Raw genomic sequence first — 23035 nt, forward strand, 5'->3', positions numbered from 1 at the left:
AGGTAGAAGTAGAAACCTGTCACCAAGGAAGGAAATGTCACACACACCAGGTTTTTCTCTTTGACCAAGCAAAGAAGGACACATGGCATTTTCAGCTGTTAGCATGACTTTAACAAAGCAGCCTTTCAGAGGAAAGCAAGCGTCATGAAAGCTGCTGGATAGGCTGGAGTCCCAGAAAGACAGGCAGCAGAGACTTACGCAAAAGCTTTGTGGTGCCACAGTAGAGGGAGGAGCGCTGTTTCTCCCCCGACCTTGCACAGCTGGATAACCTACAGTGAGAGGGGCTAGGACCACAGGAATGTTCTGGCTGCTCCAAAGGGAGGGGACAAAAACCAATTTTGGTCTAGATCCGGGCTTCCCTCGTTGCTGCTGCTGCTTACTTTCACAGCTATCCATTATTACCTTGCTATTCTGACTTTGCTCGACACCCCAGCAAGACGGGTGCTTGCGCACTGTGGTTTCTATGGCTTTGCATACAAACAGAAAGCCAGGCCTAATTCTGAGTCAGGACTCGTCGCCTCCCGCAGCTCTCCATTGCAGCAGGCTGGAAATTATGTAACAGCTTCATTTCTGGTTTTATGATATCAAAAGTCTCATTGGATTAAATGAGGAAATGCAGTCCACTCGCCATCCCTCACCTACCAGCTCTGCCAGCGCAGGCAGTGGATGTCAGCCTGGAGGGGCATCAACTCCGGGCATCGGACTTTCTGCACTTGCAGCCCGTGGGTGCTGGGAGAGGTTACAGTGCCTGGGAAGGGACTGGGTCTCTCCGCCTCCGGAGGAGACAGTCTGGAGTTAATATGCATAAACCGGGCAGTTATGCTAAAGCGGTTAGCATCTCCATTTTCCACCATGAGTTTCAAGATTAGCAAGCCTCCAGAGAGTGAAAAGAAATGGTTCATCCTTTCCAAAGGTTTTGTTTCAGGCTGTTTGCAGAATCAGGAAGATAATGCATCGATTAATCAACACTCACTAGTTTTATATTTCGAAAATTTTCTCCACAATCACGAGGGTCAGAAGCATGAAAACGAAGGGAGCTTATCTGAAAAATCTTACAGCTGCCCCAGAGAAGTCCCAATCACCGATACACCCCGTTCCTCCAAATCCCAGCCTCTTACCTTCCATGGCCATGGGATTTCTCCCTGCTGTGGTTCAGCTGACCCCCAGAGAACTGACCCAGCAGTGAGAGCAGATGGTGCCCTGCTGGGTTACTGAGCAGAGGGATGGGTACAGAGTGCCCCTTTTCAGCAGCGGGACCCTATGGGATCAGCTCAAGGGCAAAGTCAGTACTGGAAAACCTGGAGCATGAAGCATTGCTTTAAGGCAGGTCTGCAGCAAATATTATGAGTCCCAACCTTCTGGCAATTACACTCAGACTCCAATCCAAGGAGATGGCTTGTATATATAATAGGGTTGCTAAAGCAGCAGATTTATAAACAAAAATCTCCTTCAGAATGAAACATCTGAGTTCCCACCAAAGCCCTTACAGGAATTACATTTCTCTTTCAAATACAAAACAGACTCAGTAACTCTGATATGATGATGGTTTGGCAGCAGAGAAAGACTGCCTAAAACCCACTCATTTCCTAAATATTCCTTTAGCAACTTCAGGAGCTAAAAACTGGTAATTTGCATGAGTGTTGGCGAAAAGGACTTGTGAATAATCAAGTCAAGTTTATCACAAAGGTAGATCTGTCTCACTGTAAAAGTTCTGATCCATTTTAGTCTTAAATATTCAGTGGTTAGAAAAATTGTGTGTGTATAAAATATACATAATGTAGGAGCCAGATCTCTTAAAACAATGGAAAATGGGATTTTAAAAATTACCTTAGTGGCTTCTGTTACAACTGCTGTGGCATAAGAAATGGAAAACATTTAAGTCAATTTATCACATCTAAACATTATATGATCAAGTTAATTGCTCTAATTGCTGCTAGGTTATTTAAAACTGCCTGGTTACACGAGAGCAGATCCTTCAGGGTCCATTTCAACCTAAGAGAACACTAAGCTTGGTTTTCAGGATAGCTTTTCAGTGGGCTTCGACAGATGGAGGAGGAAGTCGCTGCCAAAAGATGCACTTCCACTCCACTCCCCATCCTGGTGACCTGCTCCCATCACATGCCTTGTAATGAGCACAACAACTCAAAGGAAGTAGTTGAAAATTTTCTTTTTTCTTTCGAGGTTATTTTTCAGCCAAATCAGCAGCCTGATTCAACTCTGCTCATTTTGGTGGCAGTATTGCCATAAATCAGCTGGCATCAGCAGTGAAACTGAACCCACAGACAAATGAAATAATGTTGTCAGCCCCTCCCTGGCACATGAACAGTCTTTCCCCACTTCACAGCCTGATGATTTTTGGGTAAAGACATTTAGGAGGGAGTGGTAACTTTTATTACTGCCATGCACTGTCAGTCTAGAATCAGAAACAAGTCTGCATCTTAGCCCACAGCAGGGAAAAAAGCTCATTTCCTACAATAGCCTTTATCTCAGTTTGTCTCATGGCTTGCCAGCACCAAGAGTTTTACTTCAGGCTAAGTCTGACAGATGCCAAGTTACTTCTTTTAACATGGAGCAAAAAAAAAAAAAAAAATCTCAGAAATTAAATTTGAGTCCCAGCAGTTTCAGTGGGAGAACAGCAGCTGCAGATGAACTAGTACATATACGCTGAGGTATTTGCAAATACACAGACAGACTGACAGAAAAACAAACTCAGAAGTGAGCACGGCCATACCCTTGCACTGCAGGCTCTCTGAGGCAAAGGCCACTGCTCTCTTGGCAGCAGCACAGTGCTGAGTACCCACATTGCGATTGTGCCCGTGGGTGAAGTAGTACAGCCCTGCCATTCGGGTGAAAGAGCACAGTTTCTGCTCCTGCTTTTGCAGAAAACAGTGCTGGTGATCAGATCCTTCTCCCAGGACAAGATCAGATGCCCTTGGCTTGCCAAGAGGGATGCAACACAGATACCCAGCTTCCAGCAGCGAGCAAGCTGCAGTCTAAGCCACCTCAGCCGTCATCAACTCTGCTACGAAGAGATCTAAGGAGTCTCAGCTAATGCCACTAGCCCCAGCATGATTGAGACAGGCTTGAGGTTTAGTCTGGAGGAAGAGAACAACACATCCAAACCCCAGCATTGGGAGCCATCTGGTCCCCAGCAGTCGTCGGCTCCTCTTGCACAGCGACACGACGCAGCTGTGTCTTACTCAACGCTGGAACCCACCCAGGCCTCTTTCAGCACACTCTGAATTTTAGAAATAAGATAGCAGTCAGCACCTCTCATTCCTCAGGATCATGCTCAGCTCCGTGCTCCTCCGTTCAGGCTTATGAGTGCATGAAGTTGCCTCTGGACATTTTTTGCTTATTCCAGCCTTGCACACCATGCCTAATACTGTAGTACCTGAATAACTGATCAAGACCTTTCAAATGGATCTGTTGGACCAGTCCTTACATGGACCTGTTGCAGTGAGTCCAAAGGAGGCCATGAAGATGATCAGAGGGCTGGAGCACCTCTCCTATGAGGACAGGCTGAGAGAGTTGGGGCTGTTCAGCCTGGAGAAGAAAAGGCCTTCCAGTACCTAAAAAGGGCTTTTAAGAAAGATGGGGAGAACCTCTGAGCCGGGCCTGTTGGTTTCAAACTAGAAGGAGGTAGATTCAGACTAGATATAAGAAAGACATTTTTTACAATGAGGGTGGTGGAACACTGGAACAGGTTGCCCCTGTGGTAGATGAGGTGGTAGATGCCCCATCCCTGGAAACATTCAAGGCCAGGTTCGATGAGGCTCTGAGCAACCTGATCTGGTTGGAGATGTCCCTGCTCCTTGCAGGGCCATTGGACTAGATGACCTTTAAAGGTCCCTTCCAACCCACACCATTCTATGGTTCTATGAAATTTCAATTCACCACATCTACTTAGTTGCAAACTTTCATTTGCCTGTTTTTATATTAGCAGGAGCTGTAGCAGATTTCCACTAAAGCCAGGCACTTTGCACCACAAGCTCACAGCCTTTCTGCTCGGCTGCCACCAGGCCCCACTCACGGTTTAGGCAATGTCCCGCCATTCAGCACTAGCAGCCGCCTCTTTCCAGTAAACGACTTGTGCAGATAGAGTCTAAAGAAGTGAAACATAACTGCCTCTGGGGCAGGAGCTTGCTTCTCACTTGATAGCACAGCGTGGGGGATTTTTTTAAGTCATGTAATCTAATAGTGATAGGAAACTACACTGGTTGTCTTTTTCCCCTTTCTAAGCTGTTAGCACAGTGCACAGTAGCGGCAGCCACTTCAGAAAGTACTGAAATTTTTTTTTTCTCTCTCTCTTACTCAAAGGGAAGAAAACTCTTGTTTTCAGCAACCACCTCCTTTTTTTTTAGTCAACACTACACTGAACAACTTACAACACCGAAAGCCATCAGTGCTCTCTCAAAATCATCCAACACACTTTCATGTGGTTATATTTGAACCTCTCTCTATCTGGACAGTATCAGTAAAAGGCAATAACACTTATTCACATTCGGCATTGATCAGGTCTTCCCTCATCCTCCATCTTTCACTTTTTCGCAGGTTGCATTTATATCTGTGGGACTAAAAGGCAAATAGTACCCAGGTTGATTTCCTGCTGATAGGGACTTCCTTCTCTGCACGCCCCCCTCCACCCCCAAAACAGACAGCCGTTATCTGCTCTCTTCACTTTTGCTGGCCCCTGTTGCAGAAAATCTACTCCTGAATTCTCTACACTTGAAAAACAGGGTGAAAAAAAAAATGAAAAGGTATCTCATCTTCTTTAAAATGTTCAAGTTAATACCTTCTTGACCTTGGCAGGCTACTAGCAGCCTTTCTTAAGCACCAAGGAAGATTATTTAGTGCATACACCCGTAAATATTATTACTCCCAAAGCTATATGGCCCACATTTAAAAACTCCAGTACCGCCATCATCTTCCATAGCAAAACAAAAATGAAACTTGTAGGCTGCATGAACTTAAAAAGGGGGGCTAATCTTTTTATAGGCTAAAAAACTAAAGAGAGCAAACCTAAAAAGAAAGCACACAAATCATGTAATACCTGAAAGTAATCTGTGATGAACGATCCAAGTTCACTCTTCAGCAGCCGTCTGTAGACAGAAGGAATGCAGCCATGAAGTAACAGCCATTGCTGGTCATTTCTTACAGGTACATCCACACTTTAACTCCAGTCATCCCAAACATACATGAGTATATGTCAATGTGTCATTTTGGCCATGGTTAGATTTATTTTACATTTACACTCTACAAATGCTCACAAAGGCTATTCTCAAATTTTGAAGAAATGAAACAATTTCCCCAAACCTGAAGTCTTCTATTTACAAGCCATACACCTAGAACAAGCAGAAAAAAAAACCAAAAAACATTTACCCCACTGAATACGGGGGGTGTGTGGGGGGGTAAAATGTAAAGTTTTTTTCTGCTTTTTGTTTACACAAAGACACCTTTCATTTCACTGAAAATAGCATATCTCCTTAATGCTGCATTTCCTTTTCTCTTGGAAGTAGAAGGCGGGAGATAAGGAGATGAGCAATGAAATAAACACACAAGCAAAGGCTGGGGCTTACCCATCACTACTGCATTTAAAAAAAAAAAAAAAAAGGTAGCATATTTTCCAAGAAAGAAATTCTAGAAATTTAACAAGAGGTTTTTTAAATAGATTCAGGTAGAAGCCACTGTAAACAAGTATTTCTGATAAAAACTGATGGATTTTAAACCAGGCTGTGATAAAAGTTTTAAATTCTAATATATATTTATATTTCAAAACTCCAATATAAAATTCAGGATTGTTTTACATCTGAAAAAGCATTAAAAAAAAACAAACCAGCTCACAAAGTTCAGAGCATTTCCACTTTCAGCTTTCAGTGACTGTGAGCATAAATTCTGTAGCAAGAAATTCAGCCTCAAATTTAAAAGGCGTCCAACACTTCACTGCAAAACATTGCATTCTTTTGCTGTTCTAAGAATTTTGCTTTTCACCAATATGAAATACAATCAAGAGTGCGCAAAAATGGCATTGGAATTGGGGACCATCCAGTTCTCAGGCTGGGCTCTTACTAACAAACTACACCACTACATTTCTTAATCTTTGCTGAAAGTTGGTTTTGACAGCAGCCTTCCTCCCTAGCCCTTTCGTAACACTTTCACACGATTCGCTTGCCAACGTGCCTTTATTCTTTCTTCCTCAGAGCAGTTACATTCACCTTGCCCATCTCAAAGCCCATTTCTGTTTCTATGAGATGGATAAACCAGACAAGTCTTTGGGGACCCATTTGCCAAAAGCTCTTTCACCGGCTTTGGCAGAATCCAGGGGGCTTTCCATCAGCTGACTGACAAGCCCACCGAAGGACTTTGCCTTGCATAGGAAGACCAGCAACCAGAGGCTCGCACCCTAGAGAGAATCCAAGTGAGGGGTCTTCTCCTAATCATGGCCAGGTCACTCCTGCTTCCTGAAATCTCATCTCCTGATGGCATTTCTTACATTTCCTCTTGCTGTGACAACTGACTTTCAGAACATTAAAAAAAAAAAAAAAATTATCCCAGTGAGATGATATCAAATCACAGCAAAATAAAAACTTGGTGGCAGCAATCCAGAGCAAAATGTTATCACCTGCTCATCTCCTGGTTCTGTCACTACTGTCCTACTTTAGAACTCTCCTGTTTCCCACTGTTGAATACCTAAGTGCTGCACAGAATCTGTGAGCTTCCTAAAGCATTTGCTGACTTCCACCAAGGAGCTGGACGGAGACCTAGAAACAAGGGAAAAGCACCAGCTCAGCATAACGACACAGGAGAGCTGGCCCTCTGACAGGTCTGGCTTTTTGCCCAGTGTCAGGAGAGAGATTCCCTTTGCACAAACACAGCTAAGGCTGAGCTGGGAGCCACACCAAGAGCCGCAGGTAGGAGGCTGCAAACATACAGGCAGATGTGTGTCCTCTGCTCCTTAGATGGACGTTAATGAGCTACTTGAATGTTAAAGTGGCCTATTTAGAGAATGACATTTGGAGATGTAACCAGTGCTCAGGGTATCTGCAGGAACATTAATCATGTATTTCAAGGTAAGTGCTTCCAAGTGCTGCCTGGGAGTGCCTGTCTGTGGAAGAGGGCATTTCCCCTCCCACCATCAGCACTGCTTACAAAGCATACACAGTTCACAAAGAATTTCCCATTCTTCGCTAGCCTCTCGACAATCTAAATCCATCTCAGTAACCAACATGAAGAGAGCATGGTCCAGCCACGGAGGCCAAGCTCAGGCAACACAACTATTCTGCCCGGCATACTGCCTCCCAGCAAGGGTGGGAAGGAGCATCTCCTTGTACTGGGGAGGGAAAGCAGGCACCACGGCGGCCAACTGCCTGGCAGACGAGTCACAAAACCCAAAGCCAGTCCCCAGCAGGCTGTGGGTTAGGGTAATTCCAGAGTCTTAGGACATTTGGTTTTCTTTTCTCATACAGAAATACTTATCCCATGGAGAATTAAGACTTAAACCTAAGTACTCCAAGTACTGAAACTAAACTCCAAGTACTAAAACCTTACTTGAGGACTTCTGACCTCAGCACGCTAAAATATCGTTAAAGCATGAAACACTGCCCTCACTCAGCTGGCAAATGGAATTATATTAAACTTTCACCTTTGGGACCAGATCAAGTAGGACAGAGTCTTGCGCCCTGCAAGCTGCATTTATTTTGAAAGTAGGGAAAGGGGTAGTTTAGACTGCTGCTTAGTACGTGCTTAGCTCAAATTGCCGTTTGAATCTCAGCACTTAGGAAAAATGCAATACATATGGGGGTGGGGGTGTACATAAAAGGAGAAGTGAAGACCTATATGACAGCATTCCAGCATTCACAATGAATGAATACGGATGTAGTGGGAAAGAGAGAGGGAGGAGGAAGTACAGCTATAAGTTCTGACAATACTCCTCTTAGCAGCATTTGGAATCAAGACAAGAATAAATTGTTCTTTATCTACTCTACAGTCCTATCTATTACTAACAAAACTTTCCAAATAATCAGAATGAAACCACAGATGATCACAAAACTTGCCTAAAAAAAAATTATACTTTTAATCATTACTAGCATCAGTGGTAGAAAATGTTTGTTAGGCTTTCCGTTTGTATTTTCAGGTCTTGCTCTGCAATTATCAAGTTAATATTAAGCTTTTAAACGAAATACTGTGGTTTGCCTTCATTTTAAACACTCCACAGATCTGAGAAGCTTGAGTACAGAAAAGACATGTTACTGAATGCCCTGATAAAAATGTGTAAAAAAGCCAGAAGAGGCAAACTCCATAGGAGGGGACAAAATCCTTATAAACCAAGTCAATACACATTCTGTCCTTGTCAAAGCTACACATCCACTCATGTCAGAGAAACATTATCTGAGGACCCCATGCCATTCACTCCATCCAACAGCAAAAAAGAAGCAAGTTATCCTGACACCCCAAAGCTGTGCTTAAGTTTGCTGCAATCCCCGCTTCTCCCACCAATATCCTCTAACTGCGGTTCTGTAGGGGAACAAAACCAAGCAAACACTAAACAAGCAGCAACAAAACCCCCTTTTCATGCATTTCGGCAACCTACCTGATATTTTCATTGAGGGTGTAAAGTTCATTGTTCTGCAAGCCTCCCCCTTTGAACACGTTTATCACTGCCGTTTGAACACTGCCAAAAAAAAAAATAGAGACAGCACAACATCCATAAATAACTGCCACCAGTATGATTTAACACAGAGCGCAACGTGAGCTAGCCGCCAAAAGCTGGGTGGTTATAATGGGGTGGAGAGGTTAATTGCACTTAAATACTTCCACTTTTTCTCCCCTGGAACTCATCACTCTTACTTACCTACATCTCTCATGGGATACAGAGCAGAACCAACCTCAAGTTGTGCCTAGAGTAAGTGAGGGAAAGTTGCTACAAGGGCACTGTTCACAAAGAACACGTTCACACCAGATATATCTTTAACACAACTGTTTAGCGGATCTCTCTGTGGGCTACAGGCTAGTTGCTATAAGACATAGATTTTTGGCAATATCTGCCTAACACAGCACACTGCACTGGCCAGTGATGCTAGCAGGAACCACCCAATCTGCAGCGCCTAGCAGGATCCTGGCTGTGCTGGAAGATGTTCTGCAGCCAGCCTCACCTCAGTCAGGCCCAACTTTAAGCCCTGTTAATGCCTGTAAGATGCTGCTGGAGGATCTTCTAACTCCTAGTTCTCTCACCAGCACAGAGGAAGTGATAAAGTGACAGCATACAAGATGGTTCAGCAGGTCTAACAGCTAACAGGTGTCATTCTCTTACCGGGCATTCCCTTCTGTGGGCCAGTTATGGCATTTGCACGCTTCACAGATCTCAGCTCACTATCCTCTGCACAAAACTGCGATGCTTTTGCTGGGCGACTTTTGTGCAACATTAGTAAGCCGAGCTAGGTCAGCAGGAGAGAGGGGTCTGCGGAGGACAGAGCTGGTGCAAGGTGGCAGAAGGAAGGTGGGAACACCCACTTCTGGCAGGAGCAGACCATTAGACGAGATTAGGACATCTCATCCTTCACCCTACGTATTGTTTTTCCCATTGCCATTGCTGCATGACACGCACTGCAGGCAGGATTTGGCTGTCAATAGGAAATGCTGGTAGAAGCCACAAGCTTAGCAGTTGTCAGAGGAACTTGACTGTGGTAAAAGCTTCGTAATATGCAAATAAATGCCTGTTTTGCATTAAGAAACTGGCCTTTATTACAGTACTAGGAATGTTTTTTCCTAAATGGTACTTAAAAGACGCAACTGTTAACAGAGAGCAATTCCGGTTTACTTCAAGACCATACCTCTGAACAATGTTGGCCAAACACAAGGCTGAACACTACTAGGTCTAATTTTTTCACCACCACGGAGGCTTGCAATGCTGGCAAAGCTTGGCCATGCTAAAAATACAGATGAGCTTAGCCATACATGGTCTGAAGCACGAAGATCAGACACCCACGGCCCCTGTCACAGGGCTGCTGCAGGGCAAGAGCTCAGCCCGTGTGGGTCCCACTCACCTGTTCCAGGCGGAGTTGGAGCTAAGCTGCAGAGCCTGCCGGGCTGCCTGGAACCGTGGCAGGTCACTGAGGACTGGGGAGCTCATGAAGCGAGGTCGGGGTCTTCTGAACGAACCCATCTTGTGGAACTGGAGAGCAAAGGATGGAGCTACGGCAAACCCTTTAGTCATAGGGTCAGGCGGAGTGGAACAGGGCCATCAGAAAGTCCAAATGTCAACCTCAGTGATGTCAACGAGTCTTCCAACCCAAGGACTCAGCCTGCAGCAAAAGCAAAGAGTCAGCCTTGGACTAGCAATTCCCCACAGCACCAGGTTGTGACATGAACACACACTGCAAGACGATTAAGGAACTGAAGCAGTCCTGCAAAGTGAAGAGAAAGGAAAAGAGCAAGACAGAGAAGGGACGGGTGAAAATATCCTATCCCATTAACAGCAAATTTGGACAAATCTTCTGGAGTTCTTCAACAGCAGCCCCCTTTCCCATCTTGCCCAACATAGCCAGTCAGAAATACAAGCGTGACTGCCCTTTCCATTTCAATTAGCAGAGACAAGAACAAAGGTGCCTAAACTCTTCTGCCACAGGCACTTTACAAATACCTTTAAATACAGTTAGTCATTCAGCCTGTATTAAATAGTAGAAATTGGAGAAAGAGAAAAGAGAACTATTTCAGAGAGGAACAAAAGATGAACAATGCAAGAAAATATGAACAAACACAATGCTTTTTTTTTAAAAAAAAAAAGTGTTGTGCAAGGGAATAAACCTGCTTATTATCAGTTCATTACAAAAATGATACAATACGGAGCTTCTGCAAAAGACGTCTGACAACCAGATAGTTTGAGAGAAAGCAGAACTGTTATGTTTGTTTTGTTTTCAACAGAATGAGAAGTAATTGCTAGGCCAAATACAAAACGCCCATATTTTCCACTCTGATCATCATCTCCATATAGATGAATATGTAGCCCCAAGTAAACCACAGAAATAGAAGAATTTAACTTGGATAAAAACCACAAAAAAAAACCTTGGCAAAGCTTCTCTACTTCAAAATCTTCCACTTCAGATGAATACAAGCAGTAGATGTGGTTGACAGTTTGGAGAATGGAGATGTGGGATAAAGGAGAGAGGAGGTAAAACAAACAAACAAGAAGCTGTATAACTGAACTGCACATGAAAGATGTAAAGCAAAATCTTCTCTCCTCCACTATCTCTTCAGCATGAGGCGAAAAGAGTGATGATCAGCCAAAGAAATGTTGTCTATCAGCACTGTGCTTCTAAATTGACTAGTGCTCAGCTTCAGGAAACTCTTTCCGCTCCCCAAAGCGTAATTAACTGATACGTGTAAGAGAAGCGCTTTCTTCCCACCAGGCCAGCCCCATTTCACGCTGAGCTCACTCTGCTACCCTGCCTCCGCACGGCCTCATCAGATTCTGATCAACCACCGTGAAGCCCTCACAAGCCCTTGCTGTGCCACAGACACCACGTTCCCTGCCATCAAGGAAGTTAAAGGAGAAAACACAGAGAAAACACCTTATTTTTTGGCACTGAAACGTGTGGTGCTATCATTCTTGGTGCTATTCAAGAAATAAATACAGTTGTTTTTTTTCCCACACAAGCTAAATACAGTTTGCACAGATAGTTGTGGGACTGGAACGTGGCTATAAGTGCAACTCTTTTCTGTCTTTAGACAACTTCTGGTTGTCTTTAGAGATGACGAAGCCCAGAGAGTCTTTCATTACATGAGCTTAGCCTTGACTGTTGTTGGTTGAAAGGGCAGCAACCCATTGATTCTGTGGCTGCTCTGTTCCAATTGAAGAAAAAAAAAAAAGGTCATTACTTTTAGAAATTAAGAATAAATGTAAAATAAGACAACCAAATCAGCAAGGTCTTCTGTGTGCAGTTCGAAATAACAGTTCATTTGACATTGCCCACACATTTTCAGTCTTCCAGCAATTTCTCTATTGGCAATTGTAACCACATCAGAAATCATCAGAGGAAAAAAGCTACAGCACCTTGGAGACTCAAGGGCAAGCTTTTCTCACAACGTACCAAAAGGTGTCCAGGAGGCAAAGCGTAAGTACAACGGATGTTTCTGCTGCAAAACAAGTGCTGGTGCCAATGTTTGTCATTCCCAAGTTCCAAAGCTGACAACGTGAGGAGCTGAATGAGTGACAGCTCACTTCTCAGCAGCACAGTAAAATTTCTAGCTTAACAATTTTTACATGGGGAAAACAGCACATATTTTTCAGAGCTATAAAATGCAATGCAAGTGTTACTTCAGGTCAGTTGTAAGCATTTAACAGGGCTAGAAAGCAGTGGTTAAGATGCCTGTGCTAGCCCACAAGCCTCCTCCTATCACTATTTCAGGTGCTCTGCGTGCATACAAGCATCTTGCTCCCCAGCAACGAAATCATTTTATAAAGCTGCATTTCTATTAATTTGAGTTAGGTTAAGTTGCAAGGGGAAAGCTTAAATTCAGAAATGTAAACTGGGAGAACACCCTCTGGGCCGTAATATACATGTATTTAGAGTCTGTGTAGGAAATTCTTCAGCAGTGAAACACCGCGATCAGGAAGGTCTCTCCTGAGTCTGGGCTATGGATTTACCAGACTGATTCCACAGCAGCAGAACCGTGGCATTACACAGGGCCCCACGACAGATTTCCTGAACACTTCTTACCAAGGGAATGTGCTTGTTTTTGCTCACGGAAACATACATGTTGTTTTCCTTAATCTCCGTCAAAGTCACCCTGACAGAAAATAACAAGCTGTTGTCTGCGAAGAGCAGATAAGACACCCCTCTTCCCCCTTCCTCCCTAACCCCATGCAACTGTCAATTCAACCTCACTTTAGGTTCTCATCAGGAATTTAAGACAAGATCTTCAGCTTTAGGACAAGTTTCAGAGTCTTATTTTCATTTCTTCAAGATTCAAAGATACAGATCTCTCCTATCTTATCTAAACCGCTGCTAAATGGCAGGCATAGCAAACTGTTACTGTGAGGGCAGGCCAGCCGCCAAACGGTATCCAAACATAACTGACCCTCATGTTGTCAGAACTGGAAATGCCAAAGTCCGTGAGTAGGACCATCCTCTCCCCACGCCCACAGACTACTTAAACTATTTTCAGAGTTTCATAAAGCTTTAAGTAACAGAGCATTTACTAGAAAACAGACTTTCAGCACAAGTAGTTTGCAGATCCTGTGCACCTGAGGGTACAACAAAGCACCCAAACCCAACCAAACACTTCCATCAGACCAGATTTTCCTTTCACAGCAACTGGTTCCCACTGAAAGTTTCCCCCAAAGCAAGGCAGCCTTGTAAATACTGCTTCATTTTCACAGGGAAGTTGCATTAGCAGTTTGTTGGCAATGTCCGTGGTGTGCATTCTGCAGTGTGCAATTTTTTGGCTTTTTACTGAGAGAAACTACCCTTGTGGCAAGCAAGGCATTAACATAGTTATAGGTTAGTAAGAAGCCCTCATGGTATTCAGGCTATTTTAGCTATTGGGAATGAACAGTATTTAGCAAAATGCTGAGTCCAGCAAGGAATAATTTTCCTCTTCAGTTTGCCATGAAAACTCTCATAGAATTAGGCAGAAATATTCAGAAACAGATATCGTCCTCCTAGAGATCTTCAGTCCAAACCCCCTCGCATCTAGTCTCCTCTTCCTAAAATTCAAGTGTTTTAGAAGACTACAAAATAAAACCTACGCCAAATAATCATAGTTGTATTATTTATCAACCACAAAACTAGAAAAAGATTTACAGAGAAGCAATTATTATTTTTTTTCCCTTTCATACAGAGTGAAGGGAGGCACCAGGGTGCAGCATGTTCTAGCCACCAAGCAATGCTCTCACCATTACAGACGGCACAAAGACCTGGAGAGTAAAGTGCAGCCACTGGAGAAGAGATACAGCCACACCAAGATAATCTCTCATTGCCACACGCTCCAGCTGCTGGGGTGATGTTTTACGTGGCATCAGGGCATTTCAAATCACTTGCCAGTTGATATTTCCTAAAACATTCCCCACTCTCCTCATCTCACTTAATGACCCTGCATGTCTTTTTTGGAAAGATTGTCATAAGTAAGTCAGAGAGATAGGTATTGCTCTTCCTTCCCTTCCAGTTGCCCTACTCCCTGGTCTTTTTTATCATCTCAAAACCCTCTTGATCTCTTACAAGGGAGATATGTCATCTGTGTAAAACCCAGGTTTTTGAGTGAGCAGACTCTTCAGAGCTGGAAGTCAATGTTCTCAACTAGGGGAGCAAAGCAGGACGATGAGTCAATCTGACAACAATGTAATTTCATCCACTTCTAATTCATCACATCTGAGTAAACACTTTTAGGATTAATCTGAATCTTTAAAGAGAAGAACCAAGCATGGAGACAAATCCTTTTCCAATTCACACAGATACAGGCATTTATAAAAACATTACAGTCATCAAGCTAGGAATTTTTTATCATTTATTTTCTGTTAGCCACAAAAACCAACAGAGAAATCATTATAAAATGATTTCATGAGAAGACTGTTCCCTCCCAACAGACCAAAGTACATCTGACTGTTTGGAGGAAAAGCAAGATCAGGCAATATACCTCGATCTCTCTCTTTCTCTCTGCTAAAGAAAGAATAACTCAAAGAAAAAAGTTGGCAGCAATTCCTCCAAATTATGAATCTTCTTGATAATATTGGGCCAAACAAACAAAAGTCCATGGTAACTGAGATTTAACAAAAGAGCAGACCATTTAAAATTCCTCTGATGCTCTCCCTGCAAGACTCAGAGCAACAGCCCCTAATGGAAGTGATGGGGCAGCAAAAGCTACAACTGGTTTTGCTTCTTAAAGAAAAACTTGCATCAACACTATTTCACTCCAAATTCACACCAAAAAGCCGTAAGTCAAAAAGGAACTTTAAATTGGATGGCAAGGGAGGGAAAGGGAGAGTGGAGAAATCACAGGATCCTCAATTCATCCAAACAAGCATTTCCCAGGTTTCCTGAAATGGAGCAACAGAGACTGAGGGGTTACACACACAAGTGATGTTTTGCCATTTAAATTTCTTTCAGTGGTAAAAACCAGCCCTTTCTTGAAGAAAGATATCTACTTACCCATTTTCCTCTCCTTTGTGCAATTGTGATGTTGATGACCTACAACCATAAATTAAACAAACTAAAACCTGCAACATAGAATAGAATAATAGAATCTTAGAATGGTTAGGGTTGGAAGGGACCTTCAAAGGTCATCTAGTCCAACCCCCCTGCAAGGGACGTCTTTAACCAGATCAGGTTGCTCAGAGCCCCATCCAACCTGGCCTTGAACGTTTCCAGGGATGGGGCATCCACTACCTCTCTAGGCAACCTGTTCCAGTGTTCCACCACCCTCACTGTAAACATTTTTTTTCTAATATCTAATCTAAATCTATCTCCCTCTATTTTGAAACCGTTACCCCTGTCACAACAGGCCCTACTGAACAGTCTCTCCCCATCTTTCCTGTAGGCCCCCTTGAGGTACTGGAAAAATTTTTTGTAATGATTTTACGTGTGGAAGAAGCCTAATCTTAAGAAAAATCCCCCACTGTACTAGGCCTACAGACCCATAATTGGTGGTTTCATTCTACCTCAGACACCGAAAAATACACAGAGAACACAGAATACACAGATTGTTGTTAACTGATTCTTCTCCCAGCCCAGTGAACCTTTAACAAAGTATGTGATTGGCAAAATCCTTGATTCAAGTTCAACTGACAAGATTTGAAGACAATTTCTGACAAAAAAAAAAAGCCTCATTTATTTGCTACGCAGTCATACTGAGAAGTGGAAAAACAGCCCATAACATGCAACTTCAAGCCTTTTAGGTCATCACAACTACATATGCACATGCATGAACTTAGTTCGAATTCTAAAACAGAGACAGCATTTACCACTGTTAAATTTACAACACATTCAGTTCCTCTTATAGGCCCCAATTGCTCAGTTTCTTAAAAATAAACAAGGTGTGCTTTTCAGAAGGAGGGAAGATGATAAAAATCAAGATTTATTCAATAACTAACACAGGTCCTTTCCGGTTAACGTTGATCAGAAGTTGTGTCTTAGATGTAAGTCAGAAGTTACTGAAAGCAAGAGTGTCAAAAATTTTGGAGGCAGTCTGGGGCCCAGTCTCAAGGCATGGTCCCTCCTACACCCTCACCCTTTCCTGCCTTCACACCTTCGGAAATCTAACTTGTGAAAATTTTAGTGCCTAATCCACAGCCCATGGATTTGACCAGCCTTCAGGTCTGAATCTTGTCAGTAAGACTAATTCAAGTCGCAGTCTTTAAAAGACAGCTTCTTCCACCAGTATATTAATGTCCCTTGTTTCTGAGATCCCACTGACAAAACCAGCTGAGAAATTTTGCAAGGGGAAACTCTAGTGAAGCTATGATCAGGGATCGCAGGCCACAGGATTGCACTCCTCAGCACAAGGGCAGGATCCAGGAGAGGAGGAGGACAGTGGTCCACCAGCACCCTGCTCGGCTGTGCCCCAGACGCCGCGCCATGGGGGAATGCAAGGTGATTCCTCAAGCTCTCCATGCAGGTTATGTGCCAGCTGGCAAATACAGGACTTCAGCCAGCCAAAGCACATGACCTGCAGCCCCATCGCACACCTCCTGCCAACCCCACACCACTGCCAAGCACTGGCGGGGCTGCCTGACCCACACTCCACGATGCGCCATGGGAAAGCTACAGGGTATCCCAGGAAGGCTCAGCCCCAGGGTGGATGGGCCACTCAGTCCTGCAAAATGCTCCTTTCATCAAGAGCTTGTGGAGGATTACTAATAAGAGTGAAAATAATTATCTCAATTTTCTGGCTGAGGAAATGAAGTTGCAAAACCAGTGAAGTGATTTGCCCAGGTCTTCCACTGCCCAAGCCAGGATCCTATTCACCAGACAAAAAAATCCCTCTAAGCTCCTTTAATGAAGCTTTTAAAATCATTCCACAGAGTTGGAGAAAACAAGGATTCATCTGATCTACCTCTCCTTTCCAAATCTGACTCAATACTAAAAGGTATCAACTTTATTATTATTATTATTATTATTATTATTATTATTATTATTATTATTATTATTATTATTATTTTGCCGGGCTACCCCAGCATGAAGGCAGCAACTTAAAATGCCCCCAGCCTCACCTATTCTTAATTAAACTTGATAGATTTTAACTATTGAGATGAAGTATGTAAAAGAAGTGACATCAACAGAATATGGGAAAACAGCCCTCTCAATACAAAGTGTTGACACTCTGGAATGCACCCATATAACCAACATTTTTACTGCTAGTTTTTGACTACCCAAAACCTTCCCTAGATCTCACCTTCCCTATCTTCCTAGTACACACCCATCTTCACAAATGAGATCCCAGCATCCCTGCCTTCCTCCCCAATCCTTTCCATATTTCCTCTTCAAATTGGAACCACCTCATGCCTTTATTCATAATATATCTCAAACAAATTCACAAACAAATCTAACTTGGCTTTGATAGCAGAGCCATGTAACATTTGAAAAGAAACTCAGTGGTTTCCACTTAGTTATGCTTTGAGTTCCTGAGGTTAAAGCAAACCTGAAACTCAAAGTGAAACTCTGCTTTGAATGAGAGGAAATATATGAGAAGAGGAGGGGGAAAAACCTTTGCTTACATCCCACCATGCTCTGAAAAGCTTCTCTGTAATTCAGAGACCGCTGCAAACCCTTTGAAGTTAATGGCCAGTTATAACTAAGACTGCTACTTCACATCTATATACATGATAGTACAATTCCTCATTAAAAAGAAGTAAGAAACCAGTTATGGCACAGAGCGAGCCGGTTCAATATGAACTAAAGAGATCAGGTCATAGTAAAGAACATATAGAAAATGAAATATTTTGTATTTCCAGTATTGGAGTGGCATCTAAGACAACAAAGATATTTTGTTCTCTACCACAGTTTTTCTGTGTTGTTTCAAAAAAATTACTTAATTCTTTGGACTCACATCATTCAAAAAAATGGAGAAAATTGTTATGGCTATTAAAAGGCGCCACATGTTTGCAAAACACACAGAAATGCTTGGGTGGAGAATAGAGGAGGACACCTCAGTAGAATCACTTCGCTGGTCAGTATGAAGCTAGAGACAAACCTGAATTAGATGCACTAACAACCACCTGGTTGAAACAAATTGAATTCCCTGCACAAGCAACTACCACACCAAAAACTTAGCTATGAAAGGCAAGAAGCAAAAACATAGCAGAGTTTCAGAACCATAAAACTGATGGACTGGATTGGGACTGAAAAAATACACTTGCCTCTCTTTAAATAAGAACCCCATCCAATAGAGAAAAGGAAGGGATAAGAGGGGGAAAACTCGACATATTATCACCATTTTCTGATTAACTGAAAGTGTTAGGGATTTTTAGGCATTCCGTAAAGTTGTATCCATGACAGCTACAGCAACTATCCTTTCAAAATGAACTCAGTGCAGTGCTGTCCTAATTCATGGCAGTTAGCACAGATTTTTTTTTTTAAGCTTATCTGCATCCCTCTTTTGGGTTTCACCCACCAAGATGTAGCTCGCGGCAGACAGCAGTTAAAATCACCATTGCTTTGTCTCCAACTCTATAGTGAGGCTTTACTCAAGCTGTTACATTCTAAAACTACAACCAATTTAATAGCAAAGTAGTACTCCAAGCAGCTCAGGCCCCCAGTTCAGGGGTCTGTGTTATTCCCAGGCCCACCAGTCTTAAACCCTGTTGATTATCAGAGTGACTTTTAATCACTACAGCTGTATGGGAACAAGCCGTAGCACGAAAACAAGAAAAAAAAGATGACAGGCACATAAATAGTTATTTCCTTCCCCTGATGGGAACAGTATTTAACAGATGCACTAATAAGTGCATCCCAACTGAGGCAAAACAGGCCAGGAATGTATCACTTGAACGACACAACTATGAGCAAGCTATCAAACTTTTTGCTGTAGAAAAGGCCTTTGGATTGAATTGACAAACGTGTTTTCAAACCCAGAAACTAACTTAGCAGCTTCAACCTGTTTCCAATAACTCCCAAGTAGCATCTGCTGCAAAATTCAGGAAACGCGTGTATTAACTCATTTGAAACAAACTACAAAGTACGTTGAACAGTCTGTAGAGATCACAGCAGTTTTGCTTAGCATACGGAGAAGCTGATGGCTTGTATTTAAAAGGAATAACAGCCATAGCTGCTCAACAAGTAAACTGTTCACAATCAGTAGTTACATGAGCAGCAGAACTAAACCAGCCCTGCTCTCCCACATCACACTCCCTTCTGAATTTCACATGTGCCGGAGGGGTAACTCCCACCAAGAGCCCTTCCTTCAGCATGGGCTCTAAAAACATTTTCACAAAGCTCAGAGAAACTTTATCCTTTTAGACCTTCTGGTCCTTGGTCAAAGGTGGTGAAATTCACCAGGTAATTCATAAAGTTACAAGAGGGGAACAGACAAGGTAAAGCCAGGGGGATGCTTTCTTAAAGATGCCAGGCAGAAGCACGAAGGCAGGGAGAACACAGTTGCAGAAGCAAAAAAAGTCTTATGAGTCTAAATGTAAAGACCCGTTTAATTTTCTAGGAATGTTAATCAGAAAGCATGCAGGATCCACTTCATCAAAATCAAACAAAACGTCTGCAATTATTTTAGGAACTATCTCTGCTGCAACTTAGAATGACAATCTATCACCTTTGTCCTTTCTTGCACTTCAAACTTATTCCTTGTTTGTTTTTTGTTTTCACATTCCTGTTGTTGTTATTAAAAACATAGGCAAACCCCTCATTTTTAACCCTGGGGCTACAAAACATGGCAGTTAAGCAGCCCGCTTGTACATCCCAGCCCACCCTCAGCCAGCTCTAATATAACTGGGATTTTGCTAAAATCCTCAGCACAACCTTCCATCCTCTGAGTTGCGCTTAGCCCCGTCTGGTGCAGTAAGAACGGGTTGTTATGCCCTGCTGAATAAGCCCTGGAACCCAGCACATACTTAGTCAGTGTGTATTTATGCTTGAATTCACATTGGCAGAAACAATGAGTACAAAAAGCCGTACATTATGGGGAAAAAAACCCACAGATATTACAGGCGCCACACAGGAAAATTGAACTCATTGAAAATGAGTTACAAAAAGAATACAATTCTAGTACTTACTTGCCTGCCGCTTCTAAGCCCTTGATGATGCATTCAAGTCCCATTCCTCCACTCTTTCCACAAGAATGGAAGCTACATCTACTTATCTCTCAAATAAAAGGTTAAATATCTTATCTATTCCTGTGCCTCTGGATGCTAGAAATTTAAGGAACTGAAATTCTTCCAAAAGGGACTGAAGAGTCAGTAAACACTACCTGTGCTCCAGCTGAACTTTGAAAGCAAACACTGGAAGTCTTATCAGAGTCTCAGCTGACATCAGGCAGCCCACAAACACACTGCATAAAAAATAATTACAAAGAATTTTATCTTGAAGGCTGAAGACAAATGTGAAACTGTCACCTTAACTCTGCCGTAAAACTGCCAAAAGCAAATATTGCTATCAAATTGACACAGTAAAAAAGACTCCCATATGGGCTTGAGTGCACTTGAACTTCCCTGCCTACCCTTGGCACCGTCAACTTGCAAGCACCATCCATGTGGAACCCAGTGCAATTCACCGTACCTGACCTGACAGCTCTTTCAATCAGAGATTCAGGACACCCCCATCACAGGCAATCACGGAATAATCCACCTCTGGAAAAGTTTCTTCCTAGCTTCACCAAAAAGCAGCTGTTTTTCAACCCAAGTCTGAGAATTTTCTTCCCTCAGATATGTCATAGAAGTCCATGGTGCTAAAATCTTTGCAAGAATGCCAGACATTTTCTATGAACTGTGTATCAAGAGCGTACATTAGATTACTGTGAAATTTTCATTTACTTGGGATGTGCTTTTTCTTCTGTTTTGGAACACAAGAGAACCATATTTTCTTTTTTTAGTTCAGTACTTTGGTAGTATTTTTATGTTCATGGATCTCTTACACGTGATAGCTAAAGGAGAAGTTACAAACCTTCTGCGGGAATCTCTCAGCACTCTCCACCCTATGTGACAGGTCAATCCATCACAATGGTCTCTCTTGGCTGTAAAAAAATATAAATAGCTTTAATAGGAGAAATTGAATCTAAACAGCCAAAAAAAAAAAAAAAGAATGCAAGTGCTTTTACATCCCGATTCTCCACTTACCTACGTAGAAATGCCATTACATTTGGGTTGCTACCACAGATCATCTGCTCAAACCTAGCATCTTTCACACGGCTGTAAAATAGCTGGCGTAACTTAGGGCACATATTTTCATATCTAGGTCATTTTTTGTTGCCAGAATGCTAACAAAGCTCTTCACAGGGGTCAGAAGACAGGATTTTATCCCTAGGCAGGTGGTTCCCTAGTTTCAGGAAAGTCAGTTTATCAGAAGAACAAAACCTCTTGTCTCCACTGATCTATCTATGCCACTGGGGACTACCGCACCGTTGGACTGTGGCATCTGTTTTAGAAAAAATCTACATAGCCTACACATCAGCGTCTGTGTCCTGTGCATGCTGCCTCGCCATGAAATAAGATCTATGGGGATATACAATAAATATGCATGCACACACAGCACTATACACAAGATGTAAACAGCTCTCGTGCACTGATCCCGGTACCGACGAGTTCTGCATAACTGAAACTTTTCACACCACAAAATTACAGCATTACCTATAAATATGCTCAGCACTTGTTGCTGACAAACAAAAAAAAACCCCTCGAGTCAAGACAGCCCGCTTACATGAACAAATCATCATATGACTGGAAAAGGCAGAAAAAAAATAGCTGTGCTTCGGACTGTTCCTTCCAGCACAGCCAGCCAGAAGCTGTGTTGACAGGGTCACCGCTGGCGTGACACGCGGCTGTGGCCGATGTCCCACAGAGAAGAGGGTGACAGGAGACGGGTTTGGCGGCTGAAGGAACCGAAAAGTAGATTGCGTCCACGAAAATGGAAAGCACTGTAAATATTCCCAGGACAGAGAGGCTCTGAGAAACACGAGTGGCATCACCATGGGGGAGAGAGGCCGGAGGGAAAGGAGGAAGGGATGGAGCTAGGCTTCACTTTTTTAAACAGGCAGCTTGCTACTCACGGCTTTTGTCTCCTCTTGCTGCGGCTACGTGCTAATTCAATTTATTTAGAGAAAGAGGGGAGCAAAATCTCTTCACCCTCGGTTTCAGAATTACTGTGTCTCCTGGTGGGAAGCGTTATACCAAGACATTTGGGTTGGAAATGACTCACTCGGCAGCGCTGTGGAGCCGGAGGGTCTATTTTTAATATTTTTTTTAATTGAGAACTTACCCCGGTTTTATGCCTGCGCTTTGCTCCCGAGGCACGGCCAGGCGAGGGGAGGGGAGGGGGGGGGAGCCGGCTCGGCCCGCTCCCTCCCGCCAGCCGCCCCCTGCCCGGGTGAAGGTCCCCTCCGCGGGGGCCGCCGCCGCCCGCATCCCCGCCGCCCAAAACCCCGCGGAGCCCAGCGCCCCGCCGTGCTCCCCCGCGCACTCACCCCCGCCGGGCTCCAGCGCGGCCCCGCGCCCCTCCGCGCCCCTCCGCGCCGCCGCTCCGCCGCGAGCTGCCGGAATTTGCCAGCAGCCGGCCAGGGCTTTACACTTCCTGGCTGCCGGCCAGCCCTTATTTTTTACAATCTGCCTCTTGCTGGCTCCTCCCAGCAGAGACAAAAGGCAGAGCCGGGCCGAGCCGAGCCGAGCCGAGCCGGGCGGAGCGGCGGCTGCCTCCCTCCCTCCCTCAGCCACCCACCCCGCTGCTGGGTAGGGGAAGCCCATGCGCCCCCCCCCCGCCCCCCGAGTCGTCCCGGCAGAGTCAGGAAGTTTAAATTCTTCTGACCTTTAGCGAAAGAAAGGGAAGGGAAAGGATGGGGGAGCTCCGGAGGCCCTTCCCGCCCCGCCCTCAGCCCAGAGGGGGTCCCG

General features: G+C 43.7%; 1 protein-coding gene across 1 annotated transcript in view; it reads right to left on the reverse strand.

The window, feature by feature from the left end:
- Window positions 1–22664, reverse strand: part of PRR5L (proline rich 5 like) — a 48088-nt gene extending 25424 nt beyond the window's left edge. The window contains exons 1-5 of the mRNA XM_086748898.1: window positions 22615–22664; window positions 21099–21168; window positions 10044–10301; window positions 8591–8671; window positions 5054–5102 (exon numbers count right to left, since the gene is read on the reverse strand). Coding sequence (XP_086605024.1) covers window positions 5054–5102; window positions 8591–8671; window positions 10044–10213 — 300 coding nt within the window. The 5' untranslated portion in view covers window positions 10214–10301; window positions 21099–21168; window positions 22615–22664. The remainder of the gene's footprint in view (window positions 1–5053; window positions 5103–8590; window positions 8672–10043; window positions 10302–21098; window positions 21169–22614) is intronic.
- Window positions 22665–23035: the final 371 nt, after the last annotated feature.

This window comes from Chlamydotis macqueenii, chromosome 5 (genome assembly GCF_036417535.1).
Source record: "Chlamydotis macqueenii isolate bChlMac1 chromosome 5, bChlMac1.mat, whole genome shotgun sequence".
Taxonomy (NCBI): domain Eukaryota; kingdom Metazoa; phylum Chordata; class Aves; order Otidiformes; family Otididae; genus Chlamydotis; species Chlamydotis macqueenii.